This window comes from Lottia gigantea (assembly GCF_000327385.1).
Source record: "Lottia gigantea unplaced genomic scaffold LOTGIsca_69, whole genome shotgun sequence".
NCBI classification, from domain to species: Eukaryota; Metazoa; Mollusca; class Gastropoda; family Lottiidae; genus Lottia; species Lottia gigantea.
In genome coordinates this window covers 741738-758842 of record NW_008710347.1, presented here as the reverse complement: position 1 = coordinate 758842, position 17105 = coordinate 741738, and the positions used below count along the sequence as shown (strand labels likewise).

General features: G+C 31.8%; 1 protein-coding gene across 1 annotated transcript; it reads left to right on the top strand.

Moving 5' to 3' along the window:
* Positions 1-1163: 1163 nt before the first annotated feature.
* LOTGIDRAFT_167787 (hypothetical protein) lies at positions 1164-16786 on the top strand (the record flags this gene model as incomplete). The annotated part of the gene is made up of 5 exons (XM_009065291.1): positions 1164-3051; positions 8114-8197; positions 14773-14847; positions 15645-16554; positions 16717-16786. The coding sequence occupies 5 exons, from the start codon at positions 1164-1166 to the stop codon at positions 16784-16786; spliced, it is 3027 nt and encodes a 1008-aa protein (XP_009063539.1).
* Between the last annotated feature and the right edge of the window lie 319 nt (positions 16787-17105).

Sequence of the window (17105 nt, the reverse complement as noted above, 5' to 3'; positions counted from 1 at the left end):
TGTATATCTTTTAAAGTTTTATGGTATATATGTAATTGACGTATGTGCCAGTCGTGTCTGATGAAAACTCCTGAATGTTAAGCCACGATGTAGAAATTTTATTCTGTGTCAGCCATGTTGAATATTTACCTTGAAGATAGCCAACTAATCTGATATTTCACACTGTTGGCCATGAAAATGTGAAAGACCCAGATTTAGTTTGTACTTTAAATATGATTTCAAAACCATTAAATTTTATCTTCTAAAGTTAAAAACTAAATAAAATGGTGGAAGATATATGACTTGGCAATCATACTAGATAATGTTTTTTACGCCTGCTTTTAGTAATTTAGGTAAAATTTGAAATTTTTCATCCCATCCCTGGTGAAAACAGATAATATATAAAGATGATGCCAATTAACTTATTTAATCGTCTGAAAGGTATATTTCTTTCAACGTTTTTGGCAAGACCGAAAAAAGTTTGTTACATCAATAAGAGAATTGATGAAGCATGTTACTACCTTTGTTTCTATTTATAACTGGTATGGGTACTTGGTGTTGAATTGACATAGACCATATACAAGAACCATGCACTCTGTAGACTGTCTAGAAAGCCTGGGAATAACTCATACCTTCTACCTGCATCTTTCACCATGTTATTTACCTGTTTTATGTTAGGTAATATGACTCATCTATAGATTACCACAAGTCATTCAGTTCAAATAAACTTTTTAAAAATTTTAACTACATGTTTCTTAATTAAAGCATGCAGTTCAGACAGTGAATATCAAACATAAAAGATTAGAACTGTCACTTATCATTTGACTCATTTTCTTTAAAAAATTCAAATTCGTCATGTTAAAATATAAAAAGTTATAACAAAACCTACTTTGTAAACAGCAATCTTAAAATTTTAAATAAACATTTTTGCACTTAATAAATGAAAATTAAAGAATAAACGTTCTTTCTGAATTGAATGATAATTTACAAAGTGTAATTGCATTGTTATTATGAAAGGTTTTAACCCATTGCACACTTCTTGGTGCTGGATTTTTATCCTGTGGATACCCCACGCTACTATTTAATTCATGCTGTTCACAATATGTAAATTACATTGATGAATACAAGTGTGTAAGTTTTGTTTTTTTCTGTATATTTCAGGCTTGTTGTTGGAAATTTAGTAGATGGATGAAAGCCCATCTCTAAAGAAAAAGAGTTACGAGCAGTTGGTAGTCAATGTTATATACGAGACAAGACCAATTATCCCGGCTATTAAACTTGAAAAGAAACAGATTAAGATGACCCGACCCCCAGACACTGTCCCCTGCATAGTGACCGTTACTGAAGAAGAAGCAGAAGACAAAGAAAAAGAAAAAGAGAGCATTGTGGGTGAAACTGATCCACTGGAAGAAGATGAAACGAAACATCAACAAGATGTGGCCCTAAAAAATGGCCATGCCGAAACCAGTAAAGAGGCAGATAAACCTGGCAGTAGGCTAACAGTTCAATTTGCTGAACAATCGTCAACTAGAAGAAGCAGTCAAAATGTCATGGAATTTTTCGAAGAACAGGAAAAATCCTTTAGAGAACAAATGAAGTTACTTCCTAAACCAAAGAAACATCGATCCCCCAGTCCGAGTCCATTACGTCAAAGTGTTGGATTAGATCATCTTGACAATCTAGTCAGATTGATGGAACAACTATCTACACTACGGAATGAGAACTCCAGACTGAAGAATCGATGTGAGTATTTAGAAAGTACCAAAGATTTACTACAACTCAGATCCACCATTGCTGGTCAGATGCCTGTAGGCTATTCATCCTTGCCTAAACCAAAGGCTAAATTGAGGAAATCCAACACTGACCCTGAAAGTCATGACCAGCGCAAAACAAGGCAAAGTCGTTCCAGACTAAGACAACAATTAAATGTAGAAGATGAAGATATTGTGGAATCTTCATCTGATAAAAGTCATAAAAGACCTAAAGCAGCAACATTATATAAACGTAGCTATTCTACTGGCTCAATAGATGTACCATCAGAAATCATAGAGGAAGAAGTTGTTGGTATCACTAAATCCTCCAAAATACGCAAAGAAATTACTAAACATAAGAAAAGTAAGAGTTCCAAATGGGCACGTGTTAAAAAAGTGTTTTATGAAGATTTAGGCTCTAGTATTAAATCTTTACGTGAGTTTGGTAAAGGTGCTACACAATTACGTTATACTGGTATTGGTTCTCCATCAGAACTAAGTCCACCTACTCCTAGAGGACATGAAGGTAGATCACTGGATAGTGGGGTGAGCAGTAGTATGGATGGTCAAGGTTTACGAATGTCGACATCGTCAACTGAGGCTCCGAGTCCATCTCGCTCACCCAATCAAACAGCTGATATTGACCTGTGTACGGATGTGTGGATGGGACCTCCTGAATGGCTACAGAGACAGCGTGAGGAGCGTGGAGAAAGTAGCTGTTCAGGAGTGAGTAGTGACGTTAGCTCTGTTATCGAAATCAAAAGTATTTATTTAGGTAAAGACTCAACAGGAAGTGAGAAATATTTAAAGGTGAAACCCAAATTAGCGCGGAGACGTTCTAGTCCTACTCTAGTATCAGAATCAGGTGTTATTGATGATTCTTTGGAAGTAGCACAAGCTGTACCATTACATCGATCATCTAGTTATAAATCAGAAACTGATTCTGTTATTTTAACAGATGATGTATTAACTGTGCGTTCACTCGAAAGAGAATCCAAGAAACAAAAAACTGCATGGAAACGTGTGAAGGATATTATTCATATTCGTAAGGACAGCACTAAGAAAAAGAAACATCGGAGTGATCAAGATGGAAATCGCAGTGAAGAAACATCAGAAATTGATATGGAAGCTTTAAGGGAAGAACATTTTGGAGCTGAAATATTTGGTGAAGGTGTTATTAGTCGTTCCACACCAAAAACATCTCCAATCATTGTTCGACCATTAGGACCTAGTCATAGTGATTTAGCTTATATTAAAACTCCACTCTCAAGATCTCAAGGTGGACCTCCTAGTCCAGGCATGGATTTAGCAGCTTTGATGGGTAATTATTTTATTTTCATACACTTGGCATCATTGAAACATGTTGGACTGTGATTCAAAACATACTGTTGTCAGTTGCTAGGTTGATATACAAACTTGACTAGTCTGATGAATATCCCAATATCTGTGTCGAGTAAGTTCCTTGAGAAAAAATTTATTAACCTTCGTTAACAAAGTATTTTATTTTAATTAACCTAGGTCAGTTTAGACAATATTAAGTTCAAAATAATTGTAGGTCTTAATGGGTTAAAACTGTAGCATGTATGTAAAGTAATCAGGGCAATTGGGCAAATATATATAATTACTCTTAAGAAATGCTTGATTACTCTTTGCAATTGTGATTGCCGACTCTTGATAAATCTGTACAAGTTAGACAGTGAGAATTACAAAAAAAAAAGAATGGTGGGATAAATCATAATTCTAGTAATGATAATTGCCCTATTTCTCGTTAGTGATGAAGAACAGGCTTAAAAAATGAGATTAGTAAAGTCAACATTAGGTTGTTAGTTATAATGAAGATTGAAGGCAGGCAGATGGTGTACAGTATTCACTATATAGTACTATAAGGCCAGAAAGGTTAAAGGTGGAATTTATGTCTGGCAGCTATCACTGCTAAAATCCAATCATAACTTTACTGTTTTAGTGTTATTTTTAGAAGGACAGGTAATTGATATTGAGTGAGTAGGGATGGTATTTATCTTTCAATATATAACCAATACCAGTACAGTTTCTTTCAATATATAAATGATAAGCTTAACAGTACAGTTTCTTTCAATATATAAATGATAAGCTTAACGGTACAGTTTCTTTCAATATATAAATGATAAGCTTAACAGTACAGTTTCTTTCAATATATAAATGATAAGCTTAACGGTACAGTTTCTTTCAATGTATAACCAATACTGGAACTGTTCCTTTCAATATATAACCAATACTGATACAGTTTCTTTCAATATATAAATGATAAGCTTAACGGTACAGTTTCTTTCAATACATAAATGATAAGCTTAACGGTACAGTTTCTTTTAATATATAAATAATAAGCTTAAAGGTACAGTTTCTTTCAATATATAAATGATAAGCTTAACAGTACAGTTTCTTTCAATATATAAATGATAAGCTTAACAGTACAGTTTCTTTCAATATATAAATGATAAGCTTAACAGTACAGTTTCTTTCAATATATAAATGATAAGCTTAACAGTACAGTTTCTTTCAATATATAAATGATAAGCTTAACGGTACAGTTTCTTTCAATATATAAATGATAAGCTTAACGGTACAGTTTCTTTCAATATATAAATGATAAGCTTAACGGTACAGTTTCTTTCAATATATAAATGATAAGCTTAACGGTACAGTTTCTTTCAATATATAAATGATAAGCTTAACGGTACAGTTTCTTTCAATATATAAATGATAAGCTTAACGGTACAGTTTCTTTCAATATATAAATAATAAGCTTAAAGGTACAGTTTCTTTCAATATATAAATGATAAGCTTAACGGTACAGTTTCTTTCAATATATAAATAATAAGCTTAAAGGTACAGTTTCTTTCAATATATAAATGATAAGCTTAACAGTACAGTTTCTTTCAATATATAAATGATAAGCTTAACAGTACAGTTTCTTTCAATATATAAATGATAAGCTTAACGGTACAGTTTCTTTCAATATATAAATGATAAGCTTAACGGTACAGTTTCTTTCAATATATAAATGATAAGCTTAACGGTACAGTTTCTTTCAATGTATAACCAATACTGGAACTGTTCCTTTCAATATATAACCAATACTGATACAGTATCTTTCAATATATAAATGATAAGCTTAACAGTACAGTTTCTTTCAATACATAAATGATAAGCTTAACGGTACAGTTTCTTTCAATATATAAATGATAAGCTTAACGGTACAGTTTCTTTCAATGTATAACCAATACTGAAACTGTTCCTTTCAATATATAACCAATACTGATACAGTATCTTTCAATATATAAATGATAAGCTTAACGGTACAGTTTCTTTCAATATATAACCAATACTGGTAAAGTTTCTTTGAATACAGAAAAGATCAGCCCTACAGTTATTCTTAATATATTATCAAAACTGGTACAGTTTCTTTCAATATATAACCAATACTGGTACAGTTTCTTTCAATATATAACCAATACTTGAACTGTTCCTTTCAATATATAACCAATACTGGAACTGTTCCTTTCAATATATAACCAATACTGGAACTGTTTCTTTCAATATATAACCAATACTAGTACAGTTTCTTTCAATATATAACCAATACTGGAACTGTTCCTTTCAATATATAACAAATACTGGAACTGTTCCTTTCAATATATAACCAATACTGGAACTGTTCCTTTCAATATATAACCAATACTGGTACAGTTTCTTTCAATATATAACCAATACTGGAACTGTTCCTTTCAATATATAACCAATACTGGAACTGTTCCTTTCAATATATAACCAATACTGGAAATGCTAGACAGATAATCCAGTTAATACTAAAGCTTGTCAGATAGCTTAATTAATTTGGTATCAGAGCTAAATAGGTAACCCAGTTAATTTAAAACTTGAACTTGACAGATAACCCATTAAATTTGGATAACAGAGCTAGGCAGATAACCCAGTCAATATGAGTACTAACTCAAGTTTTTCCTAGTTGTTGCTTTGGACGCTAAAGCTATAAGAGTTATAATCCATAATCCAGTTGATTTGAATAAAAGCTACTTGAGCCTGACAGATAACCCAGTAAATTTGGATACTAGATTTAGACAGATAACCCAGTCAATTTGGATGGTAGAGCTAAACATATAATAGCCAGTTAATTTCGAAACTAGAACTATACAGATAACACAGTCAATTTGTATACCAGAGCTAGACAGATAACTTAGTTAATTTGGATACTAGAACTATACAGATAATCCAGTCAATTTGTATACCAGAGCTAGACAGATAACGTAGTTAATTTGGATATACTAGAGCTAGACAGATAACCCAGTCAATTTGTATACTAGAGCTAGACAGATAATCCAGTCAATTTGTATACTAGAGCTAGACAGATAACCTAGTTAATTTGTATACTAGAGCTAGACAGATAACCCAGTCAATTTGTATGCTAGAACTATACAGATAACCTAGTTAATTTGGATGCTAGAGCTTGACAGATTACACAGTAAATTTGTATGTTAGAACGAGTCGGATAAATTTGTTAATTTAAATGTTGTCACTTCTGGGGGATCCACAAAAGAGGAGCTGGATATTTGCCTCTAATTCTTAGATTGAGATTAACCACACATATATGAAATCAGGCAATTTTGCTCAGTGGCTCAACTACCACAGGGACTGGTTGAACCAAGTTCATGGTTCCCTATCACTAAGTGATCCCACCCTTGTTATTTCTGGCGGTTCCACAAGTCAAAAGATGTACAGGAACTGGATATTTGCCTCTCATTCTTAAATTGAGATTAATCACACAGTTAATTATGCTCAGTGGCTCAACTACCACAGGGAATGGTTTGACCAAGTTCACGGTTCCCTACCACTAAGTGATCCCACCCCCCCAGAAATAAAATGCAGGAGAGAATATCTTTAAAAGAACAATCCTGGGGAAGGGGCCATAACTAACTTAAGTCCACGGCCCCAACTCTAGTTAAACTAGTGATTCTGCTCACCCATACTAACTACATCCTTACACTGTTACAACTACAATTTAGATCAATCAAGCTAATGAAATGAAATAAATTGGTAATGCAAAACCTGATAGAACATAAATAGCTCCTTCATTACTGGTATAATTTGAAGTAACTGTATAATTTTCAATCATGCTAGGAAAGAAGGTTTATTTCCGTTATTTCCCAAAAAATTTGATGTGAAAATTTGATATAATTACAAAATTCTTTTTCAAATTAAAACGTATTGAGGCTTTCATTAACAATCTTATCTCATTCTGGCCATATTGCTTATTTTTACAATTGAGTAGGTTTATGATTAGTTAGATATTCTCAGTTTTCTGAACTATAAAATCATTAAAATTGGTCTTAAAATTTTGTGATGATTTGAAATATGATAAGTTTAGTTCAGTTCAGTTCAGTTTTGTATAATTTCTTGATAAACATTTTTTCACTATTTTAATCTGCGCAGTGATGAATATCATCAACCAAATTGGCCTCTGTCATGTTTAAATTTAAGTTGCTTCAACTTCTTGTCTGCTGGAAGTTTGTTCATATAGTTTAGGAATGTGAAATTAGTTTCCTAGCCTCGATAGTGTATATATCTGGAGGACCATTTACATAAAAAAAGATAGATCACCTATGAAAAAAACCAGAGTTAGTAACTATGGGCACATAGATTGAATTAAAACAATGACTGGAAGGTCTAGTGTCATGATTTTTTTAATTTACAGACAGTTTATATTGTTCATATTTCATACAGTTCTTCACATTTCAGTTTTTCATAAAGTTGCTCTTATTTCATAAATTTGATTTTAATGTTACCTGGATTTTATGTATAATAATTAACTGGACTTAACAACAACTTAGAGATCTTGTGGTTAACTCTAGACACTGGCACATACAAGATGGTGGTTAAAACTGCGATTATGTGTGCATGCAAACTTAAACTCAGGACTCAGGCTCAATCTCAACTCCAACTCCAAATCCTTAGCAATCCAATGTTCTGCTTACATATTAATCAAAACCTCTGTAAGAGCAACAGATGGCTAAGTGAGCGATTTTTGCATTTACAGACGGAAACAGACAGTTTGCAAGGAAATCCCCGCTATGACAATACTATGGGGGAACCGCCTATGTTCCTTATTTTCCTGACCCAATATCATATGGTTATTTGACAGTTTTCTTAGCTTAGCTTTTCTTCAGTACTGGTATTTTATTGGATTCGTTGACAAGACTTATTTCATGTTTGAGAATGATTTAAGGTTTATGAGTAAGATAAAACACTTTCCCTAGGGTTGTTAAGTAGCTCTTATTTGAAGAAGATAAATGATTTTCAATTATCAATGAGAATTTTTTTTATTTTAACAGCTTCTGGAGTAAGTGATGAATTTAACAAGAAACTACAGGAGTGGGAAGATAGGAAGTCTAGGAAATCTATACCATCTTCAAAAGGTAAGCATAACATGTTTTTAATGTTTTACTGGATTTGTCGTAGCTCATCTATTTAAATGCCTCAGTTTCCTAATGTCAGTGATGTTGTTATGTGGATTGAAAATAAATAGAAGTTTTTTACCTGTAAGCTGTGCTCAGTTAAGATCCATTAGAATTTGAAAATAGTCTGGAATGGTTACTGTACTCAGTAAAACAATAACTTCTATTTTTGGAAGCTGATGTAAATTTTGGGTTTCGTTCATAGCTCAGAAAACATCAAAGAGTAGATATCCATCTTTAACCCGTTCAACACTAGCAGCTGCTTTGCCAGTCACATAATGATGTATATATACTTGAGCCACTATTGAAGTTACTCTTACCAAACTATGTCACATAGTGTTAAGACATAGTGTTTTAGTCATATTACTTAGTGTTTAGGGTGCAGGTCTTTTTTTTTTCACCTTGTGTTCAAAGGGTTAAACTAACACTGTATATCCTTGCTGTATCTAGATATATTTATCAATGACCTTAAGGACAGTTAATGTGTTATTAAACTATTAGAAATGAGATTGTTAACCTATGATTAGTTTCTGGTATAATGTGTATTGTTTATTGGTCTGATGTATTGATTGAATGGAAATTAGTTCTATTACATAGTAACATGAAAGAGATTTGCAGGAAATTTGGAATCCTGGAAATTGAATTCTGAGAGTAAGTGGAATTGAGAAGGTTAATTTGACTGGCATTGTCAGGCTGAAATTGGAATCTCTTGGTCTAGCCTCGCTCAATTTACACATTTCCAATACAGTGGAATAAGAAAGTATGATATTTATAGTAAAGACAGCTTCTATTACTAGATTTGATACAATAAGAACAAATGAACAATGCGGGAAAGTTTTGTGTATCTGTTTAAGAGTAATCCCACGTTCGTGAAACTTTGATTAAGATTATCACAAGTGTTTTATATCAATATAATTTGATTGATTGTTCGTGATATTTAATTATCAGAAAGTTAACTCTAGTTTTATAGTGTTTGATATCATTGTTCTAGACACTGCTACCAGGTAAAGACGTATTAAACACCAATAGTTTGCTATTAATGTGATCATGTGTTTTTATGAGTTGGGAGAAATCTGAGCTATATTTTATCATAAAAGGAATAATTTGAAAGTTTTTAATCAGTTTATATGAAATGTAAAACATCTGTAACCAGATAACACTATATCTTCAAGTAAGTTGAAATTATTTCTAGTTTGGCTTCATAGAGAAAATCATCAGTTTGAATAATTATTGTGATTCTTACAATTTTGACTCAAGAATATAGTTTTTTTTTAGATTGAGAATGACGAAGTGGGTTTTGGGTAAAATTGTCTTGCTCCTTAGAAAATACATGAACAAACTTTTAAAAAGTTTCTCAGGATGTTTTTTTAGGTACTGTTTTAGGTTGAAGTTGGTCTTTTTCTGTAATATAGGATCTCATCATTTGGCCATGGTGACTTTTGAAACTATCAATTATGTTTTGCATCTTCTAAGACTGTTTTTGTTAAAGTTTTCTAAAAAATGTTTCTGTTTTAAATTAAACTTTTTGAAGATTTTTATTACATTAAAAGCAAGAAAATTGAATATTTTGGAATCTTTTATGCAGCAGCTGCAAAACTCAGTTTACTGCATTTGATTTAGTTCTATCCATTTTTTCAATAGCAGAGAAAGTTACTTCATGTTTTCCCATTTCAATTCTGCAAAATCATTAAAAGGATGATTCTTTGACGTACACAATATCTGTTTCTGCAAAAAATTGTGTTTCAAAATTCCTAGTTTAGTGTAACTTGCTTTCTTCATGTGGGATATCGGCACTTTTATCATGAAACATTTTTTAAAAGATTCAAATAATTCTTTAGTTAAAAAGAGCAGAAAATAGAATATAGCAATAGTATGATACGATATTATGTAGCATAAGGAGCTATGCAAAGACAGTTGTTAGCAGACGGTCAGTTTATCGACTATGAAGGAACCTATGAGATGCTGTCAAATTGCCAGTCAGTCTGAGCCCCTCTTTAACTCAATCATTTTGCCACTTTACAACTGTTCTCAATCCTTTAGATTTATGTACTATACATATAATATGTGTGAATATACAGTAGCAATGGAAGTTGACGATAAAACTAGGTTTTTCTCCACCAGATAAATTTAGTGATTTATCTGTTAAATGTGTGATTAGAGACAATGTAATTTGAAAAAGTGCCAGAATTCTACTTATACTGATAATGTGTTAGTTTATATTTAGTATTTATATATTCTTTATTATTATATAACCTTCTAGTTAATTCTGCAATATTCCTGTTCGTTATTCTACTTGGTACCACTGTGGCTCAACTATTGAAACATGAAAAGATGTAGTGCAATTCTGCTATAGGTGGGGGTAGTGTTTTTAGATTACCCTCTGTCAGTTATGCAGTTCTGGGTGGTATTTCAGTTGTATGGTTCCTGTGTAAAATAGTCCTTGTATGTTAAGATTAACTAATGTTGAAAATCCATTCTGACATTGGTCGGGATAATACCTTTAGATTTTTCAGCCTTGTTTCCCTCTGTCAGTGATGCAAGTTGGAGGGGCTGACATGGAAAATGGTTCTAATTGTTTGGTTTCAACAAAATACTTATGCCCTGTGTGTTAATTAATTGTACATGAAAGATACCTCAACATTTGGATAATAAGCTAATGCTGCTGTACTGGCAAAATTGTCCTCATTGTACACAACATTACATTGTCATTCCTCATTTGTCTCACAAAATAGTAAGGCGACCTTGTCCACTTCATTCATTGGCCTCATTCATTGTGTCACTTACACTATCTTCATCATTCCCTCAAATAACTTTTATCTTCTCTATACTAACTCACTATTTGTTCTATTATAAGACAGAAGTGATAGGAAACTAGGGAAATGTCTTCAGACAATGATATAAAAATGTATTTGAAGAGCCATGAATAAGCCATTAGATCATCAAAGTTGATATATTAACAATGTCAATGACCCAGTTGACTAGAAGACCGTATTGACAGTAAAGTTGACCAGAAGATTGCATTGAACAATCCTGCCACCTACATATAAAAAGAAAGACTTTGATCTTATGGTAAAGCTTTGAAAAGAAACTACGATGTGCTTTAATCTGAATAGTTCCTGTAATTTTTGATGGAAGTGATCATTGACTGATTCTCATTTTCATCCAGGTTCTACTTTTCCAAATTTCTGTTAGTTTTGAAGTTTTATACTTGTGTATTAAATATAATTGTTTGTGATTCGAAGAATATACCTTAAGACAAGCTCAATTTAATAATAAAAAACCACCAAGTAGTAGTTTTGTTCCATGGTTTGAAATTTGATCCTCGTGGACTGGTGGATTTTAGAACAGTGGCTGTGCCAGCATACTGAGACTGGGGTACAAATAGGGGGCAGACTGATTCAATGGGGGACAACTGTTGACATTTTATTCAAAATGCAGCAGCTCGATCTACTTTAAAAATCTATTAAATCTCTGGTATAAACCATTTTTCTGTGGTACTCCCATTGGCGCTATCACTGTTATAGAATGAACTCTCATATTTCCAAGTTTTAATTCTCCTTTCAACTATCGAACTGTTTTATTTGTATTAAAGTTCTCGATTCATCATAGGCTTGATATTTGATATTGTATTTAGTGAAATCTAACGGAGAATATCCTAGATCAATTGTTATATGCAACAGATCAATTTCAGTCTTTTCTAAAAATCAATGATAGCTCACTCACGTTTAACTTTCAATATCTCTGTTCAACAATCAGGATTAAACGGCATAAAACCTTAATCTATAAATAAGAAATCAAATAGAATTTGGTTTGAGTTTTTTGCAATTAATTAGAATTAGTTTATTCCCTGCAGAATTGAAAATAAAATATCCCTGCAATTTTACTTTTCGTTCATGTATTTATCCGTAAATATGTTTATAATGGAATTTTGTTTGAAATTGTTCAAATTGTCATGAAATTCAACCATTGTGACCATTCTCTGCTTTGGTTTAAATGATATCTTTTATAGGGCAGATTGGGGTTGAAAGCTGACACCTGACAGCATTACATTAGGATTAGGATGTGAAAATTAAGCCCTTCAACTGTTAAAAATTCTATCTTACCAACTCTGTTGGTTCCTGGGGGTGGGGGGGGGGAGGACTCTGGCAGCCCCCAAACCCCTGGCCTCAAGGGGTTTTGCTTTGTAAAGGATACTGCTGCCCTAATGTTTTGAATGGAACGTAAAAAGTCACCCTGTGGACTGTGTATGATGTGTTTTGATTGATTATTGAAGTATATGTCATTTTTGATTGCTTTTTCCAATTTTGCCATGAATTGCTTTGAGAGTATTCCTTTAAAGAATCGGAAACATCCCATTTGATAAAATCCTCAATTCCAAATCACACGTACAAATAATTTTAATCTGTTTAATGGAAGTGATCTTTCAGGCTTGAAATTTGCTTTTTTTTCTCTTTCATTGAAATCTACATAATAATAGTCTTATTGAATTCTTAATGGATATTGCTCATCAATTTCATATTGACACAGAATTAAATTTGTTGACATTAAAACTAGCATTTAGACTGATCAAGGAAACAGTAGAACTATTATTATAGACTGGTGATAGTTGTCAGATTTTAAAACTATATTGAACTATCTTATCAATATCAATTTATATAGTCCACTGTCAGTTTAGATTTTAAGATAATTAACTATATTGAACTATCTTATCAATGTCAATTTATATAGTCTATTGTCACTTTAAAACAACATTGAACTATGTTATCAATGTCAATATCTGTAGTCCATTGTCACTTTATAGCAATATAAAACTATTTTATCAATGTCAATTCATATAGTCCATTGTCACTTTATAACAATATTAAACTATTTTATCAATGTCAATTCATATAGTCCATTGTCACTTTATAACAATATTAAACTATTTTATCAATGTCAATTCATATAGTCCATTGTCACTTTATAACAATATTAAACTATTTTATCAATGTCATTTAATTAAAGAGTCCATTGTAATTTTAGATTTTATAATGATTAACAATATTGAACTATCTTATCAATGTCAATATATAGGGTCCACTGTCAATTTATATAGTTCTAATGTCAATGACAATATATTTGTAAGTGAATTATGAGCCACTTCAAAATACTTTAGGTACTTGATTGCTCTTGATTGATTTTTCTTTTACCAGGGTTTTCAGTCCAGTATCAATTTGAACTATAGTACAGGTACTTTCATGTACCTGTTGGCATCCTGGCATGGCCTGTAGGCACCAAATGAAATTAAGTCTCATTTAATTCTATTCAGTCTCAATGACATTAACTTAATTTAATTTTATATTTTGTGTGCACCATGCTGAACCATATAGAATTATCTATTTATGTATTTAAAAATTCGCTAATGTAATGCATGCATTTAGTGAATATAGAATTATCTTTAATTGCATTAAACTAAATAAATGTAAAGGCTGAAAATAATTCTATTCTTCTTAATTGAATATTTTTTTGGTGCATATAGGCCAGCAGACAAATATTACATTTGTTTGGTATACACTTTTCAACAGTCCGGGTATACTTTTATAAAGATAACATCCAGTCTTTTAATGAAATGAATTGTGTGCACTAGAACGAAGTAGAAAAATAGAAGTTGCTGCAGTCAAATTTTTTTAGATTTCACTGTTTGATTGCTGTAAAGGCTGTTATGTGACTTGATGAACTTGTCTAAATTTCTTATATTTTTCCAGATCAGACAATATGGAAAATTAATATTTTATTTATATATTTTGATATTGGAGACTTTATTTATTCACTTACTATAGTTTATATTGTATCATCTATCAGTCTTGTCTAAATTCAATAAAATCTGATATTTTAAACAATATATTGTTAAATAGACAGAATTACAATATATATATAAATACTATTTCTGAATATATGAACTAAATGTTTCACATGCTGCACAAGTCTTTCAGAAATCTGGTTAAAATGCAAATCTGTTTGTTTTGTTTCATATTTTGCTAGAGGTAACTCGACTTGTTAATGAAGATCTGACAAAATTGTTAAACAACTGCTTTTCTCCATTAACAAATATATAACCAATCAATCACTTCATGTTCATTGACTTGTAGTGTCTTGCCACTTCAAAAAGTTTTTGATTGGACAAATTTTTGATCTTGAAGGTCAAAATTTCATAGAACAAGACCTTGTTAGATCATGGATGACAAGCTTAGTAACCTGTAGAAACAACATGAATTGAAAGCAAACATCAAATTATGACTTTCAAGGCTTCTATGTTACTTATATGTTACTCTGCATACAAGTTGTGAATCAAACTTCATTTTTATCGCTTATTTGATGTACATTAGGTTAAAAAAGAGCATTGCAAGGAAAAACTCTTACAATTTTGCTTACAAACAATAACATATATTATATTACTATATAAAATAATGTTACTGCTACAATAATGATTTATTATAAAGTATTGATTATTATTATATTATTCTAATTATTTAATGTGTTTACATTGTTTATGATAGGAGCTGTTGATGAAAGTGACACATTTTCTCAAGACTCTTCACGTTCCAGTGAGTTGGATAGATCAAAAGGCAGAGGTAATCTACATGTTTTATATCTAAATATAAACTTGGTGTAATAGAGCACTGGTGATTGATCTCCTTTTCATTCTCTCATTTTAATTGGATTCTTAGAATAAAAATCAAGTGCTGGCATTTGGATATATAAAAAATTTTTATTGTCAGACTAAATCCTCTTAATACAATCCAAACTCAACTTCAAACTTTCACCATTTTTACTGCCAAATTAAATAAACTGATAACATTGCTTATTGATATTTGTTTCTGCTCGAGTCTGATATTAAAGAGAGTTTTATTTCTATGATTGATAAAGATTTTCTCAATATGAAAGGTTTGATTTTCCAAGAATGGTTGTAGGACTCTTTGAAAAAGAAAAAGTCTGTAAATGCATGCTAGTCTTTACTAACCCTCTGTCTGTTTCTACCTTGACACAACAATCCAAATTATTCTCTGAATCATGCTTTTTCATGACGTAGTTTTATCGTTCGTGGTTTATCTATGCTCACAAATCTCTGTAAATATTTAGTTTTGATGAAATGTATGAAACGATTTGAGTGTCACCCAAGAGCAAAATTTAAACCTTGATGGGAAAAAAAAATTCCATGTAAACCTTACAATGTTTAATTGCTATTTCAATAAAGTCTTAATGACAAGTAGCTATTGTAAGTACCATTATAAACAGGCCTCAGGATGATTGGAGAAACACGACAGAACTTTACATATAATTTAAACCAGTGATTTCTTTCAATTTCTATTTCAATATTTTTGTTTCTGTATAATTTGAGTGTTTATGATGATTATTTGGTTTGTTGCAGAAACATTAAGGAAACACAGTGTTGAGATATCTGAAGAATCCAGAAAACCTGGTGATGTGACATCAGATGAAGACACATCAGAAGATATTCTAACTGCTGATACCACAGGTGCCTCTGTCAATGTGGACGACTTACAGAGACGTATTACAGAGAGTTTTAGTCGTAAATTACAAGAATGGGAACGTATTAAGTATCGCAGAGATACTAAAGAAGGAGAGAAGAGTCCTGAGATTCAAAGAAAGGAGAGCAAGATAAGAAGAGAAGATCGAGCCAAAAGTAAAAAATCTCGAGAAGAACGAGAAAAGGAAAAAATGGACAAATTACGCGAACGTGAGATGCAAAAAGTTGAAAGAGAGCAAGTTAAATTAGACAAAGAGAAGATGAGATTAGAAAAGGACCGATTGAGAGCTTTAGAACGGGAGGCTAAATTAGAAAAAATGAAAGGAAGACTAAGTCAAACTGATAGCGATCCAATGTTTAAAAATCCTGTCCTTAGTCCACTAGCTGAATATAAAGTCACTGCTGATTTCGCTCATAAACTTCACGAATGGGAAGTGAGAAAAGGACTGTCACATGATATTTCTACTGCAATTTATTTAGAAGCTCAAAAACGCAGCATTCAACAAGTTAGAGAAGGCTTACTAGAGTTACCGGTACCGCAACCAAAACATGAACGTTCTAAATCAGATTCAGATGTACCATTACCCATACCTGATGCTGGTATTAGTCCGGTACCAGTTCCAGAAACCAGTATATCTGATGATGGTAGAAAACCTCCGCCATTAACATTACAACCCTACTGGGGTACCCCAGAACCTTCACCAATAGAAAAAACATCTGAATTAAGTTATGGTGATGACAATACCAGTGTAACAGAAGATAGTATGATCACTAGATCAAATATTCATAGGTAAGCTAGGACCGAAGTTTTTAATGTTTTTTACCAGAGCTCTTCTACCAAAAACCATCTGCTAACTTTTGAATTTGAAGACCTGTGATTGTACAATATCTGTCAGGTTTCTTCTTGAATGTTAATTTTACTGATGTCTAATTATAGTTTCTTGATTTTCAGGTGTAAATATGACAATTTGTGCATTTTTCATAAATCTTTTTTCAATTTTCATGCTAAAATGAAAAATTAGTATTATAAATGATCTTATACAATGAAATGTGGCACTTGGCAAAGTGAAAATAATGTCTCTGATTTTCTTCGAGTGATAAAATAAATGTATCTCTTTACTATTGATTTATCTATAGTTTATTCTACTTCATAAAGCAGGTTTTATGATCGGACAAACAAGAAAAGATTATAAAATTGATCAAATTATCCGTGTAGCTTAGTTACACCCTGTTTTTCTTAGTAGACTCGTCTCAATTTTATTTTCCAACTTTCTTTCCGCATGTTACAGTTTGGAATGAAGACAGTGATATTATTTTTAGTATAAATTTCTCAGTATATTT